We start from the raw sequence: 19,189 nt of genomic DNA on the forward strand, positions 1-19,189 counted from the left end.
ACTAGTTTAAAAATATAATTGGTCTGTCCCACTGCTTTTTGGTTTTTTAATCATGACAGTTAACTTATTTTGAGTTTCAAATATTATTAAAGGAGGCTGGGCAATTTTCATGCTTATCAAAGTGAAGCATGGGTCAGATAAGGTTGAAAAATATTCCATGCTGTCCACCTAAAACTCCTCTAAAATATAACGTCTATTAACTAAAAAAAAATTCCGCAGGTGCCTATCAACACTGATTATGTATCGGGAAGCCTAAGGAATACTGTGACATCTAGCCATCTTCAGCCCCATCTCTCCTGCAGAGACTCGATGTACTTTTAAAGAGACTGGTCACTTCCCTAATGCCTGGGAGACTTGTGGAAATTGGCTTCTTAGCTTATTTGCACTGAAATTAAAGAAGCTACTTGCAAGAATAAATATTAATTGCAAAATATGGCAAATGCTTGATACTTATTCCCTCATGGTGCCAAAGCTTTGGTAGATTATTTTTTGTGCTAGGATCAAGTGAAGTCAAAGAGATCACTGATAGTTGTTCCCCGACATGACTGGATAGATTGGCAGCCCTCGGGAAAAGAGAAGCTTTTAACTTACGCTGGGGTGGCTGGGAGTCAAAGGGCATCATCATTTTTGGTCTCATTCCCCGCCTTCCAGCCAGTGTAGACATGCTGTCCTCTGATTCATGCCCTAGACATCAAATATGGAGGCTGGTTACAAACATGTGCCCTAGGCCAATGAGCAGCCTTAGCAGTAAAACATTTCAAGTGGGGGATTCAGGACTCACAAACAACAATGGGACAAGGTGGTTCTGCAGGAAGTGAAATAAAGAGGAAAATGACCATTAGTGCATTACAGGAGTCCCTGTTGAGTCAACTCAGTTGACACAACGCTGCCTACCATGCTTCACTGCAGGTCTGTGAGGGAGAGCAGCCAGACCAAGAACATGCTGAACACCACAATGAGAGCTGGGGCCCCACTGAAGGGATGGAATGAAATGCACAGACATAGGCTACGTTGTCTCAAATGCTTGAGTGTCAGGTTGGTGAACACGATGAGAGACCTAACAGAGCTAGAAGACTGTCTCATCTGGGTATAGAACCTCTCCCCCCTAACGAGCTAGCTATTCTTCATCAGAGGTTGATCCTGTAACACACATTTCTTTAAACCTAACCTCGTATAGGAATCACCAAATTAAGGCAACCTTACAAAATGGAAAATGGTTTAAATGAAAATAGTCTCCAAACATTTGGGAAAAACCTGAACCTCTATATGAATTCCGCCTTTGATGGATGTTGCTGTCCATGGAATTGTCAACCGGTGTGATATCTTGAGAGTTACGAGGAATTGGAGTATCCGTCATGATGGGGTTTGGGTCTGGAGACTTATCAATGGGTTTCAGCTCCAGTCTCTCATGATGGATCCAGAGGTCTGGGGGTTTGACATCCTTGGAGTTCCCTTTGTACTTGTGGGAGCCATTCACTGATTTGCAAGCAGCTCGTTTCCTAGGTACAAAATTAAGAGGATTTTTAAAAGTAACTCTTGAATATTATTAGTCAAAAGGTTTCAATGATTAAAACTTCCCTTCTGAGAGATGCTTCAGGCAAAATCAGAAACAAACAAGAAAAACAGAGTCAAGAAGTTTCCTTCTGGGAATAGTAAGTGTATCACTGCTTTGTCCACATTATTTAGAGGTATGTACATGGGCGTATTTGAATATTGCCTTGTGACTTTGAGTATAAGCAGAGGGCATATTTGAATATTGCCTTGTCACTTTTTGAGTATAAGCAGATTAGACAGCATTTTTGAATCAAATAATCTCTAAAGCAAAAGGTTTCTCCCCAAGTTTCCAATCAATAGAGAAAGGACACCATTAACTAGAAATATAACAATGGAGTAGACATAGAGTCTGCTTATAAAGGAGGAAGGGAACTCCATAGGTAACTCAAACTAGGACCACCACTGGGTTAAGTCAAGAATGGGGATGACAGTGTCGACTTTTCTGTGCCTTAGTTTCTCCATTAAGTCACTCACCCAACTCAATAAGCATTTATTAGGTACCTACTGTATGTCAGGCCCTATGCTGGATTGCTATACCCTCAGCACTTCTGGCCAAGTGAGGAAGACAGACACTGAACTTTTTTTTTTCTTTTTTTTTTGCGGTACGTGGGCCTCTCACTGTTGTGGCCTCTCCTGTTGCGGAGCACAGGCTCCGGACGCACAGGCTCAGCGGCCATGGCTCACGGGCCCAGCCGCTCCGCAGCATGTGGGATCCTCCCGGACCAGGGCACAAACCCCCATCCCCTGCATCGGCAAGCGGACTCTCAACCACTGCGCCACCTGGGAAGCCCTGAACTATTATTTTTAAATGTTCTGAGCTTAATGAAATGCCAAGTGTTATAGTAACCTCTTAATAGCTGGACATATAGTGGACAGGAAAAATGTGACGGAAAAAGTGACATTTAAGCTAAGACCTAAATGGGACAGGGCAGAAGGTGCATTCCAGGTGGTAAAATCAGATTATGTCAGAGCCCTGAAGCACAGAGCAACAGCCTGGTGTGCTAGAGGGACTGTAAAAAGTCCGGAGTGGTGGCAGCGTATGAACCATAGGGAGAATGATATGAAATGATGCTGGCAAGATGGGCAGGGATTAGATCATAAAGGGCTTTTAGAGCCACGCCAAGAGTCTGCAGTTCCCTCTATGAGTAAAGAGAAACCCCTAAATGGTTTTAAGCAGGAGAGTAAGGAGATGAACTCTGAGTTAAAAATTTAAACCAACTGGGATGAGAAGAATGGATTTGAGGGGTAGGGGACAAAACAGGAGGGCAGTTAGGAGGCAACTGCAATAATCTCAGCCATGACTGACGGTGGCCTGGGACAGTGAGGATGGAGGAAAGAGAGAGATTTGGCAGTTATTTAGGAGCCCAAAATGACAAGACTTGGTGAAAAAATGGATGTGGGAAAGGATAGGAATAAAGAAACAAGAGGAATAAAGGATTATGCCGAGGTCTCTGGCTTAAGCCATTTACTAACACTGGGGAGAAGCAGGTTTGACAGAAAAGATTATAAATTGTTTTGGACATGCTAAGTGGCTCTGAGACACTACAGATGAAACATAAAACAGGTAATTGGTTCTGAGACTGAGGCAAGCCTGAGACTCAGAAGAGAGAGGCCTTGGCTAGAGAGAGGAATATGGGAGTAGCTGAAATTCAGAAGTAAATGAAGCCAAAGGAGCAAGTATCACTAGGAGAGAGCGTAGAAGGAGAAGAGAGTAATTCTAGGACCAGGCCCTGAGGAATGTCTGTATTTGATGGCTGAGTAGATTGGAGAGGCTGCGAAAATGAACACACAATCACGGAATACAAGAGAATGTATTCAAGAGAATGTTTCAAGAAGGAAGGAGTAGTTGACTGTGTTAAGTGGGGAGAGATTAAGATAAGGACTGAAAAATTTCCTTTGGCTTTAGCAATATGGAAGTCACTGGTGACCTCAGCAAAAGCAATTCTGCTGAAGCAGTAGGGGCAAAATTTGGATTAGAAAAGGACTGAAGCATGAATGGGCAGTGAAAAAATGGACAAGTGAGTGTAGACAAGTATTCAAGAAATTTGTGGTGAAGGGAAAGACAGAGATTTGTAAGTGGTTGGTGGTAAGGACCATGCAACAGAGGAAGGGTTATAATTATTTCTTAAGATAGAAGAAGTTTGAGCACACTTACATGCTGAAGGGGCAGAGCCAACAGAGAGTGAGAGGTTAGCTGTGCTGGAGAAAGGGACAACCACAAGTACAAGGTCTTAGAAAGCAGGAGACGCTGGGATCCAGATGGTAAGTGGAGAACTGGTCTCCGACAGGAGGAAGGGGGAGAAAATGATTATTCCCGACATGGAAAGGTTTTCAGATTTGATGGCGGCACACTGAGATAGTTCTCATCTTTTGAGAGCGAGGGGGCTATAGAGGGATGTGCTGAGAAACTAAAAGGGGCTAGACTCTAAATACTCTGTCAGCTTTGAGGTTGTAAGAGTCTATAAACAGCTACAATTGAAATGGGAGGTGTCTCAGGTATTAAAGAGGAAGAAAAGTACTGAGAAAAGCTCACATATTTTCGATGGTCAATGGAACACTTGGAAAGCAGATCACTGGGGGAGGAGGAGGGGAAAGCTCTATGAAGACTTGATACGATTCTTTTAGCCAAAGGGACGCAAATTATAGGACCTGCAGATGCAAATACAGAGTACAGAGCCTATTACAAACTCATTTTCCCACCTCTCAATCTGAAGACTAAGTACTTTATTTTTTATTTACTTTGAATTTTAAATCGCCCCAAACATTAAGGAATGTTGTCATTTTGTTTTTCCAGATTCTTTTAAATAAAGATCTCAAGATGTCTAAAACTGGATGCAAAATCAAGTTCATAGAGATAAATGGGAAATGCTGAAAAAGCAGCTTATAGAAAAGTTGTAGCGTAGAAAAATGTCATCTCTGAGGTTTTAAAGAGAAACCGTTTTCTACAGTCAAAGGTAGGTAGGGAAAGCTGTAAGAGGCAGCCATCAAGAGGCTTATAAAGAGAGCCCCCATCCTCTTGGAAACATGATGAAGGTGAGCTACAGAAAGCTATTTTATTTCGGCAAAAGAAAGATTAAAAACATCACAGAACCTACAGAAAATGACATAAAGCCATAACTAGTAGCAGTTAGATGGTAGCTTGTACTTGCCCTCTATTTTGAAAACAAACAGATTTATTGTTATTAAATCCTCGCATCCTTGCCTTGGGCAGACCAGGTCTGATGATAATCACACAGACGTGAATTTCTCTTTTCTCTTTATGGAGCAATACCTCCATCTTACGATCCTTTAGGATACTGCAACTAAAGTTGTTCTATTACCCATACTGTGTTTTTGCTATTAGGGGTAACTCAAGAATGTCCTTTTTTATGGCATCTGTCTTGCTGGCCAGAGATAGGAGTAGAATATGACCTAGGGTCAAGGATTCTCTCAGGTTCCGGAGTGCAGGCTGTTATCAAGCACCATATTATGGAATCACCTTGCTAGCTCCTCTAGACAATTAGCCGCAAGCCTCAAAATCCCAGAGGAGTTCAGAGCTAGCAGCCACCTGACCTCTCTGCTAATGTGATATGCTGATTATAAGTAATCCTTTCTCGTTCATTTAATCAATACATCTCTCCACCGCATTCCCCCCACCCCACCTCCTGCAGTCCCAACCTCAACTTCTACACTTGGTAGCACTTCTTTAAAAATACTCTTAAGCTTAGATTTAGAGTCTATGGTCTATGGTCTCCGTCCATCTCAGCTGACATTTGTGCCATGAAATTCCACAAACTCCTGTGCATCTGGTTCACTGTGTGCACAGAGACAGTCTTCCAAAGGGGCCCCCAACAAGGCTGGACATTGTCCACTTTCCTCTCCAGATCGATTGTCTAATTGGCTCTGTGACTTGAGAGGTTGAGTTAAATGAACTACATCTACAAGGTAACTCTGTCCCTGGCTTCCAGTTGGTTTGGAAGGTAGAATGCACAGGCAAGACACTGGAAGGTAGGAGGTATTTTCTCTCCTGCCCCCTCACTGCTGGGCTAGAGGTTGGCAGTAGTTACAGTCCTACCACCCCACACGGTTCCTGTCGCAAGCCCTCTCCTGCTGCTTCAGATCCCTGAAAACAGCTCTCTCTTCATCAGAAAAAACCCTCACCCTTTTAAGGGTAACAGTGGCCTATCACTGCTGCTGGCCCTTGAACACTGCTGCCTAACGCTAACCCCACCTAGGACATTGTAAATGGTCCCTTCATTAAAGCCTCCTTCACCCCCTTTCAGTGTGCCATCTCTTTCCTGCCAGGACCCTGAATGACACACACTTAATAAGAGGAACCATTCTGCATTTCCTTTAAAAATATTTAAAACATCGCTTTTCACATATTTTATGTTTTAACTCTGTGTACAACTCCAAATACAGAAGTCACATAGAAGCAAAAGAATACGTACAAAAAAAATGTATGGGCTACAACTGGGGCTCCTTACTTTTTCTGGTGAGAAGTGGTACGCCTGGTGCAAAAGACAGCGATGATCACGACCACCACGATGGTGATGACGCCAACGGAAACGATGATGACCAGCAGCATGTTACTGTCTAGAGGAGAGGTGGGGCTTCCATGAGGGCTGTTACTGCCTGGAAAGGGAAAACCGTACGCTTGCTAGTGTTAGAGAATTCTAGCATAAAATCAGGCTACAGAACCGTCATGTGAGTATAGATACTTCTGTGAGCTTCTTGATAACAGTCATCACCGTGCCTTGTATAAAAGTGCCTCATGAACACAGCCATCTCCACTAGATCATGAAATCTAGAGAGCGGAGTTTCTGCCCTATGCACAGTACCTTGCACAAAGCTGATGTTCAATAAAAGTTTCTCAAGTTATACTGAACACTGTGCTTGGACAAATAAGGGGATCTGTCTCCTGGTGTCTCATGTTGTATGTAAATTCATTTTATAAAGCACCATTTGTGAATCATTTTAGTTTTCTGACTTGCAAAACTATTTAAAAAATGTACATTCATAGAAAACAAAAGGTTTTTTCCAACATATAGATGTCTGCCATCACAAAAAAATTATTTGAAAAATAACGTCTCTTTTTTTTTTTTTTTTTTTTTTTGCGGTACGCGGGCCTCTCACTGTTGTGGCCTCTCCCGTTGCAGAGCACAGGCTCTGGACGCGCAGGCTCAGCGGCCATGGCTCACGGGCCTAGCCGCTCCGCGGCATGTGGGATCTTCCCGGACCGGGGCACGAACCCGTGTCCCCTGCATCGGCAGGCAGACTCTCAACCACTGTGCCACCAGGGAAGCCCACGTCTCTCTTTTTATAAATACACAGTCTATGCAGAGTTAATTTTCTTATTCAGTTTCAGGAAAAAGTATGTACATATGCATTAATTTGACAAATATTTATTGAGTGGTTACTATGAGCCAGGCATTGTTCTAGGTACTAAGGATGCAACAGTGAACAACAAAGATAGGTAGGGGTGGGGGCAGACAATAAACAAATAAGAAATTATTAGTTTGTAATAAGTGCTATGAAAAAATAAAATGAAGGTATATGATACAGAGTGACTGGGTGGCTATTTTAGATTGAATGGATGGGAAAAGCTTCTCTGAGGAGATGGCATTTGGGCTGAGATTTGAATGACATGAATGATCCCACCATACAAAGACCTGGAGGAAGAACATTCCATAGAGAGGGAATAGCTAGTGGAAGGGTCCTATGGCAGGAATGAGCTTGGCACGTTCAAGGAAGAGAAAGGCAGCCAGTATTGCTGAAGCAAAGAGAGATATGCAAAGGTAGAGAGAAGGAAGTGAGCAGAAAAAAGATGAAGGTGAGGCTAGAGGGGTGTGCAGAGGCCACATCATTTAGGACCTTGAAGAAACAGATTTTCTTCTTCCTATTATTGTTCCCTCATTGCTCACAGGATGAGGCTCAGCTTTTTATCAAGGCCTTTTGTAGTCTTGCTCTTCCATTTTCTGAAACATAGTTCTTTGCTTCCCACCTCGTTATAAAAGTTATGCATGTTCATATTATAAAATATGGGAAATCCCTCTACACAGATCTAACCATCATGGATAGATGACATCTTTTCTTCTAGTTACTCTCTCTTATTGCCCTAACAATCAAAGCTGTACAATTAATAGGATGAGCTGTTTTGCTTAACTATTGCTAGTGACTAAATATTTAGTCACTAGAAGAAGTACTTAAGAAGAGTCATCCTACCCGTCTGGGATGTTGTGGAAGAAATTCCTACCATGAAGGTATGGCCTCCTACCCGTGTTCTTAGAAAAGCTCCTAAAGTGATTCTCATATACAGCCTGGCTTATAAACTTACGATCTAATCCAAACTGTACTTATTGTGGGAATCCCTTCCATAACACTGGATTGGATTAGCGGACCTTTCACTTTTGATTCTATGATTTTATAGGCTACTAAGCACAGTCCTAAATGTGGGATAATTTTGACAGCTTAAGAGCTTATTCTTCTACATTTGCTTTAATCACTTTTATCCTTCATTTCTGAGAAAAAAGTCAGCAGATAGACAACTTAAATTGTACACACTGAGCTTCAATAAAATAACATTTTTATATTTGGGAACGACTATGGAACTGGGAGCCAATACAATTAGACCATACTAGGGCCTTACATAAAACTTTTATTAACAGCAGTGCTGAGTTACTGGGTGGGGCAGGCACTGCAATCAGAGGCTGGGGAGCTGGGGTGTGGGAGGCAAGCAGAGGTGGTGGCGGCAGTTCTTTCCTGCATTCAACAGAGACAAATTCTCATTTAATTGCAGTTGACCTCTAACTTCTGAGCTGGCCAAAAGCTCCCTTTTAAAATAGAGTAAGAATGAGCTGCCAATGGGAGCATCATCCCTCCTACCAGGGACATTAAGGCTCACCTGGACTATTGCAACAGCTTCCAAACCACTCTTTTCTGACTTCATACTCGTGACACCCAACTCATTCTCTGCTGTCATCAGGGTAATAATAGTAGATACTCAATAAATGGAAGTCATAGTTTACCAGTAGTATCAGACATCTTACATATGTTACTTACATGAGGAAGCTCACATTTCTTAGCATCAGCACTTGAGCTTTTGACAGGCTGGTTCTAACCTACCTTCTCTAACATGAGACTCTCTATCCTGTCTCTAGGCAGTGTGATCCCTGGAGAAAGCAGGTTTAAAAAATTTTTTTTTAACATCTTTATTGGAGTGTACTTGCTTTACAGTGTTGTGTTAGTTTCTGCTGTGTAACGAAGTGAATCAGCTATACATATACATATATCCCCATATCCCTTCCCTCTTGCGTCTCCCTCCCACCCCTCTAGGTGGTCACAAACCACCGAGCTGATCTCCCTGTGCTATGCAGCTGCTTCCCATTAACTAGGTATTTTACATTTGGTAGTGTATATATGTCAGTGCTACTCCCTCACTTCGTCCCAGCTTATCCACCCCCCTCCCCATGTCCTCATGTCCATTCTCTATGTCTGCGTCTTTATTCCTGTCCTGCCCTTAGGTTTGTTAGAACCATTTTTTTTTTTAAGATTCTATATATATGTTAGCACACGGTATTTGCTTTTCTCTTTCTGACTTACTTCACTCTGTATGACAGACTCTAGGTCCATCCACCTCACTACAAATAACTCAGTTTAGTTCCTTTTTATGGCTGAATAATATTCCATTGCACATATGCGCCACACCCTCTCTATCCATTCACCTGTCAACAGACACCTAGGTTGCCTCCATGTCCAAGCAGGCTGTTTTAAACTGCCATGCCTCCACACGTGCTTTTATTGTGTCCTAGGATGTTCAACCCCCTCCTCAACATTTAGCAATCTTCTCTGTGCCTTTTAAAATCTGGGTCAGAGATCATCTCTTCTACAAAGCTTTCTCTATTCTCTATCAGGTAGTTTGTTACTCAATCCTCCTGTTCCTACAGCCTGTTACATAGAACCTGAACCTTTAGAAATGTGTGTGAATAAATGAATGAATGCATAAATGAAAGATAAGACAAAGAAATAACTGCTTTTCTCACAGTCTTGAATATTATACTGTGGACAGCCCATAAATGTAACATATGCATCCCAGGAGGAGAAACTCATAAAGTCCTAGAACTCAGAGCCTAAAAATTTCTTGAAGCAAGCAAATTTGTCTGGCTCTCCTAAGAACTGGCTGATTTCACAGAAGTCTGGGCAATATCACTTTTTATTTAAATAGATACTGGAGACTGAGATAATTTTGTTTCCACAATTAGATCAGGAGTTTCCAGAGAACTAGTAACTCTTTTCCTTTCTCTTCCATATGTTTCTTTTTTTTTTTTTATTGGAGTAAAATTACTCTACAAGTGAGGAGACAGTAAGGGTCATTTCTAGTAACTACCTTTGTGGACATTTTGCCATCCTGGATTCCCACATCTGGTATAGAACCCCATGCCTTTCAGGCTGTGTGTGACAGTGGAAAAGGCACAATCTGAAGTCAGAAGACCTGGGTTTTGGTTCTAGGACTTCCAGAATATGTGGGTGGATCCAGGCACATTAGCCCTCCGCTGAGTCTCTTAATGTATAAAATGCGAATAATGATACTTGTTCTCCCTGCCTCACCACAGTGTTATGAGGATCAAATGTGATTTCACGTGTGAAAGTAACTTACAAATGGTGACGTTCAGTAGAGAAGTAGGTGTCATCATTTAAGTAATCAGAAGGCATCAGCTCTTAGGATGGCTTGGAGACTGGTAATAATTTTTTAGAATTCCCAAACTAAAAACACTGCAGTAAGTAGTGTGGGGATAAATTAATGATTCCAAAGCATTTCTCTGCCTTGTTCTAGATGATAGCTAATCCCACTAAAGGGTTTATTTTTGAAAGCAAGATTCTAATTATTTTCTAGAGGCAGTGGGCAAAAGGAAGACTTGTTTGTTTAGAATTATTTTAAGCTGGATATGTGGGGAAACAATTTTATTTCTGGATCCTATAATGAATGAGTTTATAGTAATTCAGCAAACATTTGCCAGAAAATGCCTAAAGCCAGTTCTATTAAATAAAAAGAAATGAGTAACATGCTACAATCCACCACACAGGAGCTACAAAAAACATTTCAAGATTTCAAGCAGAACTGCATCATGCCCACAGGAGGCCAAAAAAGCCACAGGAAGGGCTTTACCGCTCATCGGAGGTTTGTAGTCGGATCCTAGGTCTGGCAGACGGCTTCCTTTCCCTGCAGACCCTGAGGCTGAAGAAGAAGAACTCATGTCAATAACAACCCAATCCACTGGTGTGACAAGTCTACTTCACAGCTAGTGAGTGTTTTCTACAAAAAAAAAATATTTTCAGTCTACTCTGTCCATAAGAAAAGGAAGTAGCACACACACAATGGGAAAATATAGCCTATCTGTGCAAAACAAACTAAGGTATAGCTTTCTATGCAATGAGGCATCTGAAAGTCTGACACCCTTGTTCCATGGCTGTATCTAGGGTGTAACAAAGCTGCCCCTTGCTGTTAAGGTTTCTCTAGCCCAGGAAACATTTGCTGAAATACTACCCAGAGCACTTATGGCTAAAGTAGCTTCTCATGGAAAAGGGACTAAGGGGACCAGTTAGGTTAATCTGCATTAAAGAAATGGACTCTTCCAAGGCACCGGCTATGTTGATCTGGCCTAGTGGGTGTCAGTAGCGTTTGGATTCTTTTCTCAAAATATAAAGCTGCCTTTCCAAATATAAAGTTACCCTAACGGGAGCAGGAAGGCAACTGGACATTCAAACTGGGTTCTCAGTTCTTGCTCAGTCAACCTAAATATCCAAAGATAAAAAAACCAAAGTCTTCCCTCTAGCTGCTCACGAAGGACACTGTCTCCTAATCCATCATCATGGAACATAACAAGTGAGGCTGCTGACCTTGGGCTTGGGACCACCTCATAAGCAGACCTCAGAAAACACAAATATCAGCCTTTTAGAAATTTATATTCTTGGTCTTGAATTTTATTCTTCACATTTATAGAAGAAGCTGCCTTGTAAAGCAAATATAAGGAGTCCGTCCCCAGTAAAGCAAAGGTATTCCTCAGTGCAAAGTCTGGGGCCAGAAGGCAGTCTCATGCTTCTTTTGAAGAAGTGTGCAAGAACTGCAAAGTAGAGCTGTTCCACATAGTTAATACAGCAGAGTGCGTAACCGACTGCCCGCACCGCAACACCGGCTCCATCACGCACTAACTGTTTGACTTTTGGCAAGTTACTTAGCTATTATTTTTGGGTCTTAGTTCCCTCATTGTAAAACAGTGATAATAATGGTACCTACTTCATGAAATGGTTGTGAGGATTAAATGGAAATTTAATCCTATAAAGTATTCTGAATACTGCCTGACACACAGTAAATGTTCAATAAATATTAACTACTAAATAAATCTTTAGGGAAGGATATTATCTTATCCTTTGCAGAGGTAAAGAGCATGAAGCTTCAGAAAACACTTATAAATGAGAGTTATTTCTACGAAATAAAGCTTGCCTGGAAATGCATAAACCAGACGTGTTGCTGTAAAACATTACAGCTAATATCAAGTACTGCTATAAATGATCAGACTTGGAGGAAATGGAAGAAATTAAAATCTGAAGGTTTCTGTATGAGTTCATTTAACGAATAAATCTAGAAATGAAAAGAGTATTTTCTATGTTTCCAGAAGCTCAAAACCCCCAAAGAAGGTCTTGGGTATCCAAAAGGGCATATTCTAGAATTTAACTCACAGTCCTTGACCCTTTCCCATTGTCCATACTTATTACTTTATCCCTTTACTTCTGATGCCGTCATTCCTCCCAAATGGCACACACCATATTTCAAGATTCCAGTTTTTCTTTTCACTGTGATAAGCTGGCAGAGATGAAACAGCCCTTGTAAGGCTCTTCATATTTAAGTGTACTTATTTGTCAGGTAGCCCACATTTAAGCCAAGCTATCCAGAGTAACATATTATGTAAATAATTGCCAATGAACACACTTTGCCAAGAAACCGATTGACTTAATTCCCATATTTCTTAACATTTTTCCTTTATATTTAACCTATGAACAAGAAATTCCAGGGATTAGCCAAACACCAAAAATAAATATGGGCAAAGAATTTTAACTACCAAAGGTGTGGTGTAGCTGAGAATTGCACCCTGGCTTATGGAGTGAAGTGAGGGAAGAACAGTGAGCACATTTATATTCTGTGCATATTCAGTATAGTTACTTTTCTATTCTCAGGCTTAAGTCAAAGGTTCTACCATGATTAGGGTGCCTTACACACAGACACACACACACAGACACAGAGGTATGTTTGCAGTTTCTCTAACATACAACAAAAGGCTCATTGAATGCAAACACATTTCCAAAGCCCTAAAACTTGAAACTTCAAATTTTGAATCTTCCTTGCCATTAACCAAGATCCAAAGACTCTGTATTTCTAGTAACTACTCCTAAAGAATAAAAGCAACCATCAAATTTACTTTTACTGCTCTTAGTATAGAAAACAGATACCTACTTTAGCTGACTTCCCAGAGATGAAAATCACAAAGTATAGTTACCTCTCCACCATAGCAATTGCAGTGAATAGACTACACTGACAATTTCAAGAATGGTGACACTGAGGCCCAAGCTTCCTAAACTTCCACTGTAAACTGTCTCTAACCTCTTTTAAAATAAGCAGATATATTTAAGAGAAGAAATGGAAAAACAGCTCTGAATTAAGCTTAAAACAAGAGAACAGAGACCACTAATTTTATCACAGATAATCATACAATTCAGTAGGGTACATTTGTAGATTTTCTGTTGGGGGGAGGAAAAGAGGGTATTGATTAAATTTTTCACTTAGAGATGCTAATAAAATTCTAGATGCTACAAATATGACAAATTGGTATGCTTGTTCTCATCATGTCCCAAATCCCTATCTGTGTTACAGAATTTCAGTATCTTAGCGCAAATGATAATCTGGCCCACACTTAAGGCCAATCTCCTATAGCTGCAGAAGTTTGACTCAGTTTTTTTCCTGCCAGTCTATTTAGCTCCTAAGTATCAATAGATTCCCCAGCTTTTCAGATACTCCAAGTGCCACAAACATGGACTCAACTCTACTCTGGCCAATAAATATTCGATTTTTAACACATGGTACTGGTACTGATTTTCAGGAAAAAAAAAACCCCCCAAAAACCAAAAAGCTAATAATAGGTCACAAAAGAGAGGAAAGGAAAGAGAGGCCATCTACTCATTTACCTTGATCATTAGCCATTTTATCAGAGGAGTCCGCTAACAGGCCAAGCACAGGGGAAGAAAAAAACAAGAGCAAGGATCACAAGCTTTGAAGATGGGACAGGCAGAATTTTTAAAGGAAAAAATAAAAACCCACAAACTTCCAAACACGTTGAGTCTTGTTTTTCGCACTAACAGAAAAGAAATCCATGTATGGTTTCCATACTTCCAGACTCAGTCCCCGACTTTTATTCCTAAGCTTACTTGGTTCAATATTTTACCTTCACTTTCTTATCTAGAGTTTTCTCTAAAGGGCCCCTTTTGAGAAAAGCCTCAACCCTTTCTCTCTACAAAGGTCCATGAATAAGCCTTTCAGGTTAAGAGCCTGCATGTGTTGAAAGAGAATCATCCATCACAATAAACATGCTACTACGCTGTATGGGAACCAAGAGAATCCCATCTGATCTGACTGGTAAGAACTTTTAGATCACTGCGATTCATCTGCCTCAAACAGCCTGAAGTCAAGAGTTCCCCTGTAAATTAGATGGTTAGGTCAGTAACCTAGGGAACATTGATTTGGTATCAGTGGGTGGGATCATTTTGAGATTAATGCTCACACTGTGGCTCATAAGCGCATCACCAGGACTTCCTGTATCATCCACCGTCTCTACATGCTAAAGTGACATGTGCACGCATAGCCCCACTCAAGAGACACACAATGAAACACTCTGTTTGGGAGGCTTTACCTTTGGGTGTTCTGAACTGGACAGCTTCAGACATGGGCCCCATGCCCTTTGAGTTCCGAGCTTGGATTTTGAAGTAGTATGGTGTGTCAAGTGTTAATTCTTGTATCTGGTGAGTCAGCCTGTTTCCCACAACAGGCTCAATAACCCAGTCGTGTATCTCTGCATTCACGTCCGTACTGTAATATATGATGTAACCTATCCAAAGGAATTAATGGGAAAAGAAATCTTATTCCTGCTTTTTCTTTTGCAATCAGTTAAGTCAATAAAGATATATGTTACAGCATATACAAATAGAGAACTAGGTACAGATTAAATTAGCAATGGTAAAAAGCATTTTAAATGCTACACTAAACATAATATAGATAAAACCACAATTTCAACAGTGCCAGACTGTAAGTTACCATCTATATCTGCAGCTGAATAAAAGTAAAGATAAAAATATAGGGTTAAATATTCTCATAAGCTAGGAAATTATATAAGAAAAATAACCAAATATCATTCCAACATCCTATACTTCAAGGGTCTACAATTAACTCAATGCAGTTTTGAAAACTAGTAACTAGTAATGGCCTGACAATGCTATATATATATATATATTTTTAAATTTATTTATTTATTTTTGGCTGCATTGGGTCTTCGTTGCTGCATGTGGGGCTTTCTCTACTTGTGGCAAGCAGAGGCTACTCTTTGTTGTGGTGTGCGGGCTTCTCATTGTGGTAGCTTCCCTTGTTGCGGAGCACGGGCTCTAGGCGCTGTGGGCTTCAGTAGTTGTGGCACGCAGGCTCAGTAGTTGTGGCTCATGGCTCTAGAGCACAGGCTCAGTAGTTGTGGAGCACGGGCTTAGCTGCTCTGCGGCATATGGGATCTTCCCATAGGGCTTCCCACAGGGCTTGAACCTGTGTCCCCTGCATTGGCAGATGGATTCTTAACCACTGCACCACCAGGGAAGCCCATCAATGCTGTTTTAACTCTCACCAATGTGATTTCCCAGGAGAAAAACTCCTAGGAGATGCGCAGCCACCTCTGCTAAATTCTCCCAAACTTGGGGTGGGTGAAGTCACAGTGAAACGTCACCGGATACATCCACCAGAGGGCACTCAATCTCCATGGTTGAGGCAGGAAGAACCACAATCACAAGCCTACCTGACCTACACAGTGCAAAAATGCACTGCATCATTACTGGTTTTAAAGACAAAACAAAATGTAATCCATGTCAAGTCATGCTTAATTCCTTTATGGAAGAGGCACATTCTAAAACCTAAAGTAAAAATTTCATAAAGACTTGGGATTTATGGAAAGGGATTCCTATTGAAAGCCAAGGCAGGACAATGCTAAGAAAGGCCTTCAGTTTCCTTAGGCTGCCTTATTCATACGAAGAAACTTCAGGAGGCATACACCTACCTGGAGCAGAGGCAGGTTTTCCTCCCTGATAAGGCCAAGGAAGGCATAGTGCCCTCTGTTCTGAAAAAATTCAAGGTCCCTTCAAAGGCCTAAGCCAACTCGGACTTTTAACTCTAGTTGTAAGAGCATGGGAAGCTGAAGTAGCAGCTCTAGGTGAAAAAAGAAACTAAAAGCCTAATGGGTTTTTTGGCTTCTGGGTAAAAGAACTGAGTTTATATTTATTGGGTATTATCCTGTAGAATTAGGCAGGGTCTTTAATCTCAAAGCTGGTCATCTAGTCAGAGATAGAGAAGAACAGCTTTCCTGAGGAAAATAAATATGTCCATAAGTTCCACATAACCAAAGGCTGTCTAGTACAACCCATAACCTTCAGACTTTCATGCAACATGGGTCAGAACAACCAGCTAGTGAATCATTTTTATGTCACTAAACAGCACGTCCTTGCTCCACCTTCCAGGACCATCACAACTCATACCTCATAAAATGGCCAAGGCAGCTTTAAGACCCCCATTTCTCCTAACAAGGAGGCACCCTTCTGGAATGCTTCTGCCAGGCAGGAACAGGGAACAGTCACACACTCAAAGGCATCTTAGGCCTCTTACCTGTAATTTTGCCATTGGCTTCAGAGGGAGGCTGCCAATTTACAATTATGGTCCTAGGTTTTCCCTCTTTACTCACAACTGTCACATCCTTGGGTGGAGAAGCAGGAGCTACAAAATAATAATACTTTCAGTAATTCCCATCCATTTCAATTTAATTCACCCTTTCCTCAACCCTTTCCATTTAGAAGGCACAATGAAGGGCAGAGGCAAAAAAGATAAAGCCTCCTGGCTTCAAAGAATTCATTGTCTATCTATAAATAGCTCCAATGAAAAGAAGGATATGCAAAGTACCAAAGAGGAAATATCACACCATGAGGATACAGTATAGGCATCCAGATGGGGAGGTCAGGGATATGCAGGCTAGTTAGGGAAATCAAAAGACATTTGTAGTCCCTGCTTGATAGATCAGGAGACTGAAAATGAGAAATGTTATATAATGTGCCCAAGATGACATTTTCCCCCCAATTTGGATTGTTTTGTTAGAATAGTTTTAAGTATAAAGTAACTTTCTCTCTACCTACAGTTGGCTCTCTAAACCAAATACAGTGTTTGAAAACCACCATTCCCCCAAAGAATAAATGATTTACAAATTGATGGGTTTTTTTTTTTAAGTTAAATTTATGCTGAAAAGATACGAAGGTTATTGCTCTGAAATGTAAAGCTGTTTATGGAACAGAAAAACCAATAAAATAAAAATGACAGTGCATCTGTATTTTCCATGTTATGGCTGAAAACTTTTAATGTACTAGTTGGAAAATGAGCAAAGTAAGTATATCCTTAAACTTACTCTTCTTTTCCTAAAATACTGGAATTCTCCTAGTATAAAACGGAAGGGAGCCCAGTGACATGCAAACTCCTGATGGAGTATCATTTATTACCTAAGGGGCTGGAATGAAAGCACAAAGATACTCTTAAGACTGGCAAAGAAAGCAAACTCAAGGTCTATTTAAGCTTTTGTGCATTATATTTCTTTCTCTCCAAATCTATCCCCTTTTCTCTGCAGGAAATTCAACCAACTGTGAAGATAAAAAGACATTAGGGCCAAACCCAGTCTACGGAGACTTTATAGCTCTAGTTTTTTCATTATTCATTTAAAAGAGAGAAAGAAATAGGAGGGTGGAATAGACAGGGCCTCCCGACGGTTACGCACCTCCCCATGCTAGGCAAGTACAAGGGGCAGAAGGGTAGGTCTACAAGTGAGCAAAAAGCAAGCAAGGTCTTAAAATTGGATGGCTTGCTTTCCCCTTGATTTACTTAGCTGTCTTTTTTCTTTCATGTTTACTTACAGAGAAAAACTCTAAGAATACTCCAGTGGGAGATTTTATAAGACACTAACCAGTTTGCAAGAAAGCTCCTAGGGAAGGCTTGGGAGGCTCTGGTAAAGTGCTGAGGCTTTAGCAAGCATAGCATTGGTGAAGGGCAGCCCCCTTCATCTTTTCTATCTCAATTTCCCAGTAAGGCAAGGTTAATAACCGTAATTCCTTACGTCTACACAGTGCTTTACAATTTACCACGTACTTTATTTATAGGGTACTTTATTTTACCCTATAAAGTAGGAAAGGCAGAGATCACCCCTCTTTTATAGATGGAAGAAATAGATTCAGAGAGGCTGGATGACTTGCTTATGATCACAGTCAACAGATGGTTGACCTTGGAATTGAACTCAAGTCTCATGACTCCTAAAATCTAGTACACTTTGCATTATATTGTCCTATTTGCTAATGTTCTTGTACAACGATGAAAAAACATAATTAATCAGCTGAAAAAGCAAACACTGAACTCCAGCTGTAGCTGCTCACTGTGTTCTGTAAATATGTCAATTCATGCACTCAATTCTTTCCTTGGGTAGGAAAAACAGGTGATGAGATGTCTTATGACTTGAGATATGGCACAACATTAGCACAGACTTTCACTGGCTTTCACTTCTTGCAAAGAGAAGAAATGCCATGTGACAAAGTTCTGACAACACATACCTGATTCAAAAGTGGTCCCATGTGCTGTCATACTCCATGTGCTTGATCTTCGACCTTTCGTCACCATCACAGAGAATTCATAGAGTGTATTTGGTTTTAAACCAGTCACCAAATAACTCAAAGTCGTTGCATTAGCATTCTGGAAATATATGAATCAAGAGCTTCAGAGTCAGAAAATATCAGGAATTAGGTTTTCAACCAGAACAAATGTGCCAGTACCTTATACTTGGTGTTTGCTGGGATGTTGGTTTTCCATCGGACTGTGTAGTATCGGGAGTCTGTAATCTTCTGGTGTTTGGGCAGTGAGTTGTCTGCCCATGTAATCCTTATGGTGTCATGACTCAGAATGGAAGCCTGAACTCCCACGGGTGGCATCATGGGAGTAGGATCTGGCACTGGAGTGTATGGAGCATTAATAACAAATAAATCAACTTCAGAAGTGTCTGGGTAAAAAGTAATTAAAAAATGGAAGTGCCATTTTAACATAAACAAAAATAAAAGAAAAGGGAAATGCAGGGTAATATAATGGAATGAAAGGTGAGAAATGGAGAAAGAGAAAGAGAATCCGGAGTTAACAGATAACCACCATTCATTTAAAAGAATATTTCCACTTGTGTTCTTTCAGGAAAAAATTGCAGGAAAGCATCTAGAGAAACAGTAATTAACTACTTTCTTCTCCTGTATTCTGTATGTATATTGAACAGGTATATAAAATTTGATA

General features: G+C 40.8%; 1 protein-coding gene across 14 annotated transcripts in view; it reads right to left on the minus strand.

Moving 5' to 3' along the window:
- Positions 1-19,189, minus strand: part of NEO1 (neogenin 1) — a 251,566-nt gene that overhangs the window by 13,413 nt on the left and 218,964 nt on the right. For 8 of the 14 annotated variants that reach the window (XM_004276278.3, XM_033440041.2, XM_033440030.2 and 5 more), the window contains 9 exons: positions 18,688-18,911; positions 18,469-18,607; positions 16,496-16,603; positions 14,493-14,687; positions 13,771-13,803; positions 10,700-10,768; positions 6,021-6,168; positions 1,261-1,499; positions 592-684 (listed from right to left, as the gene is read on the minus strand). In XM_004276278.3, the coding sequence (XP_004276326.1) occupies positions 592-684; positions 1,261-1,499; positions 6,021-6,168; positions 10,700-10,768; positions 13,771-13,803; positions 14,493-14,687; positions 16,496-16,603; positions 18,469-18,607; positions 18,688-18,911 (1,248 nt within the window). The remainder of the gene's footprint in view (positions 1-591; positions 685-1,260; positions 1,500-6,020; positions 6,169-10,699; positions 10,769-13,770; positions 13,804-14,492; positions 14,688-16,495; positions 16,604-18,468; positions 18,608-18,687; positions 18,912-19,189) is intronic. The other 6 variants (XM_004276277.3, XM_033440031.2, XM_033440032.2 and 3 more) reach the window with 5 other exon arrangements.

The sequence above is a fragment of the Orcinus orca genome, chromosome 2 (genome assembly GCF_937001465.1).
Source record: "Orcinus orca chromosome 2, mOrcOrc1.1, whole genome shotgun sequence".
In the NCBI taxonomy this organism is placed as follows: domain Eukaryota; kingdom Metazoa; phylum Chordata; class Mammalia; order Artiodactyla; family Delphinidae; genus Orcinus; species Orcinus orca.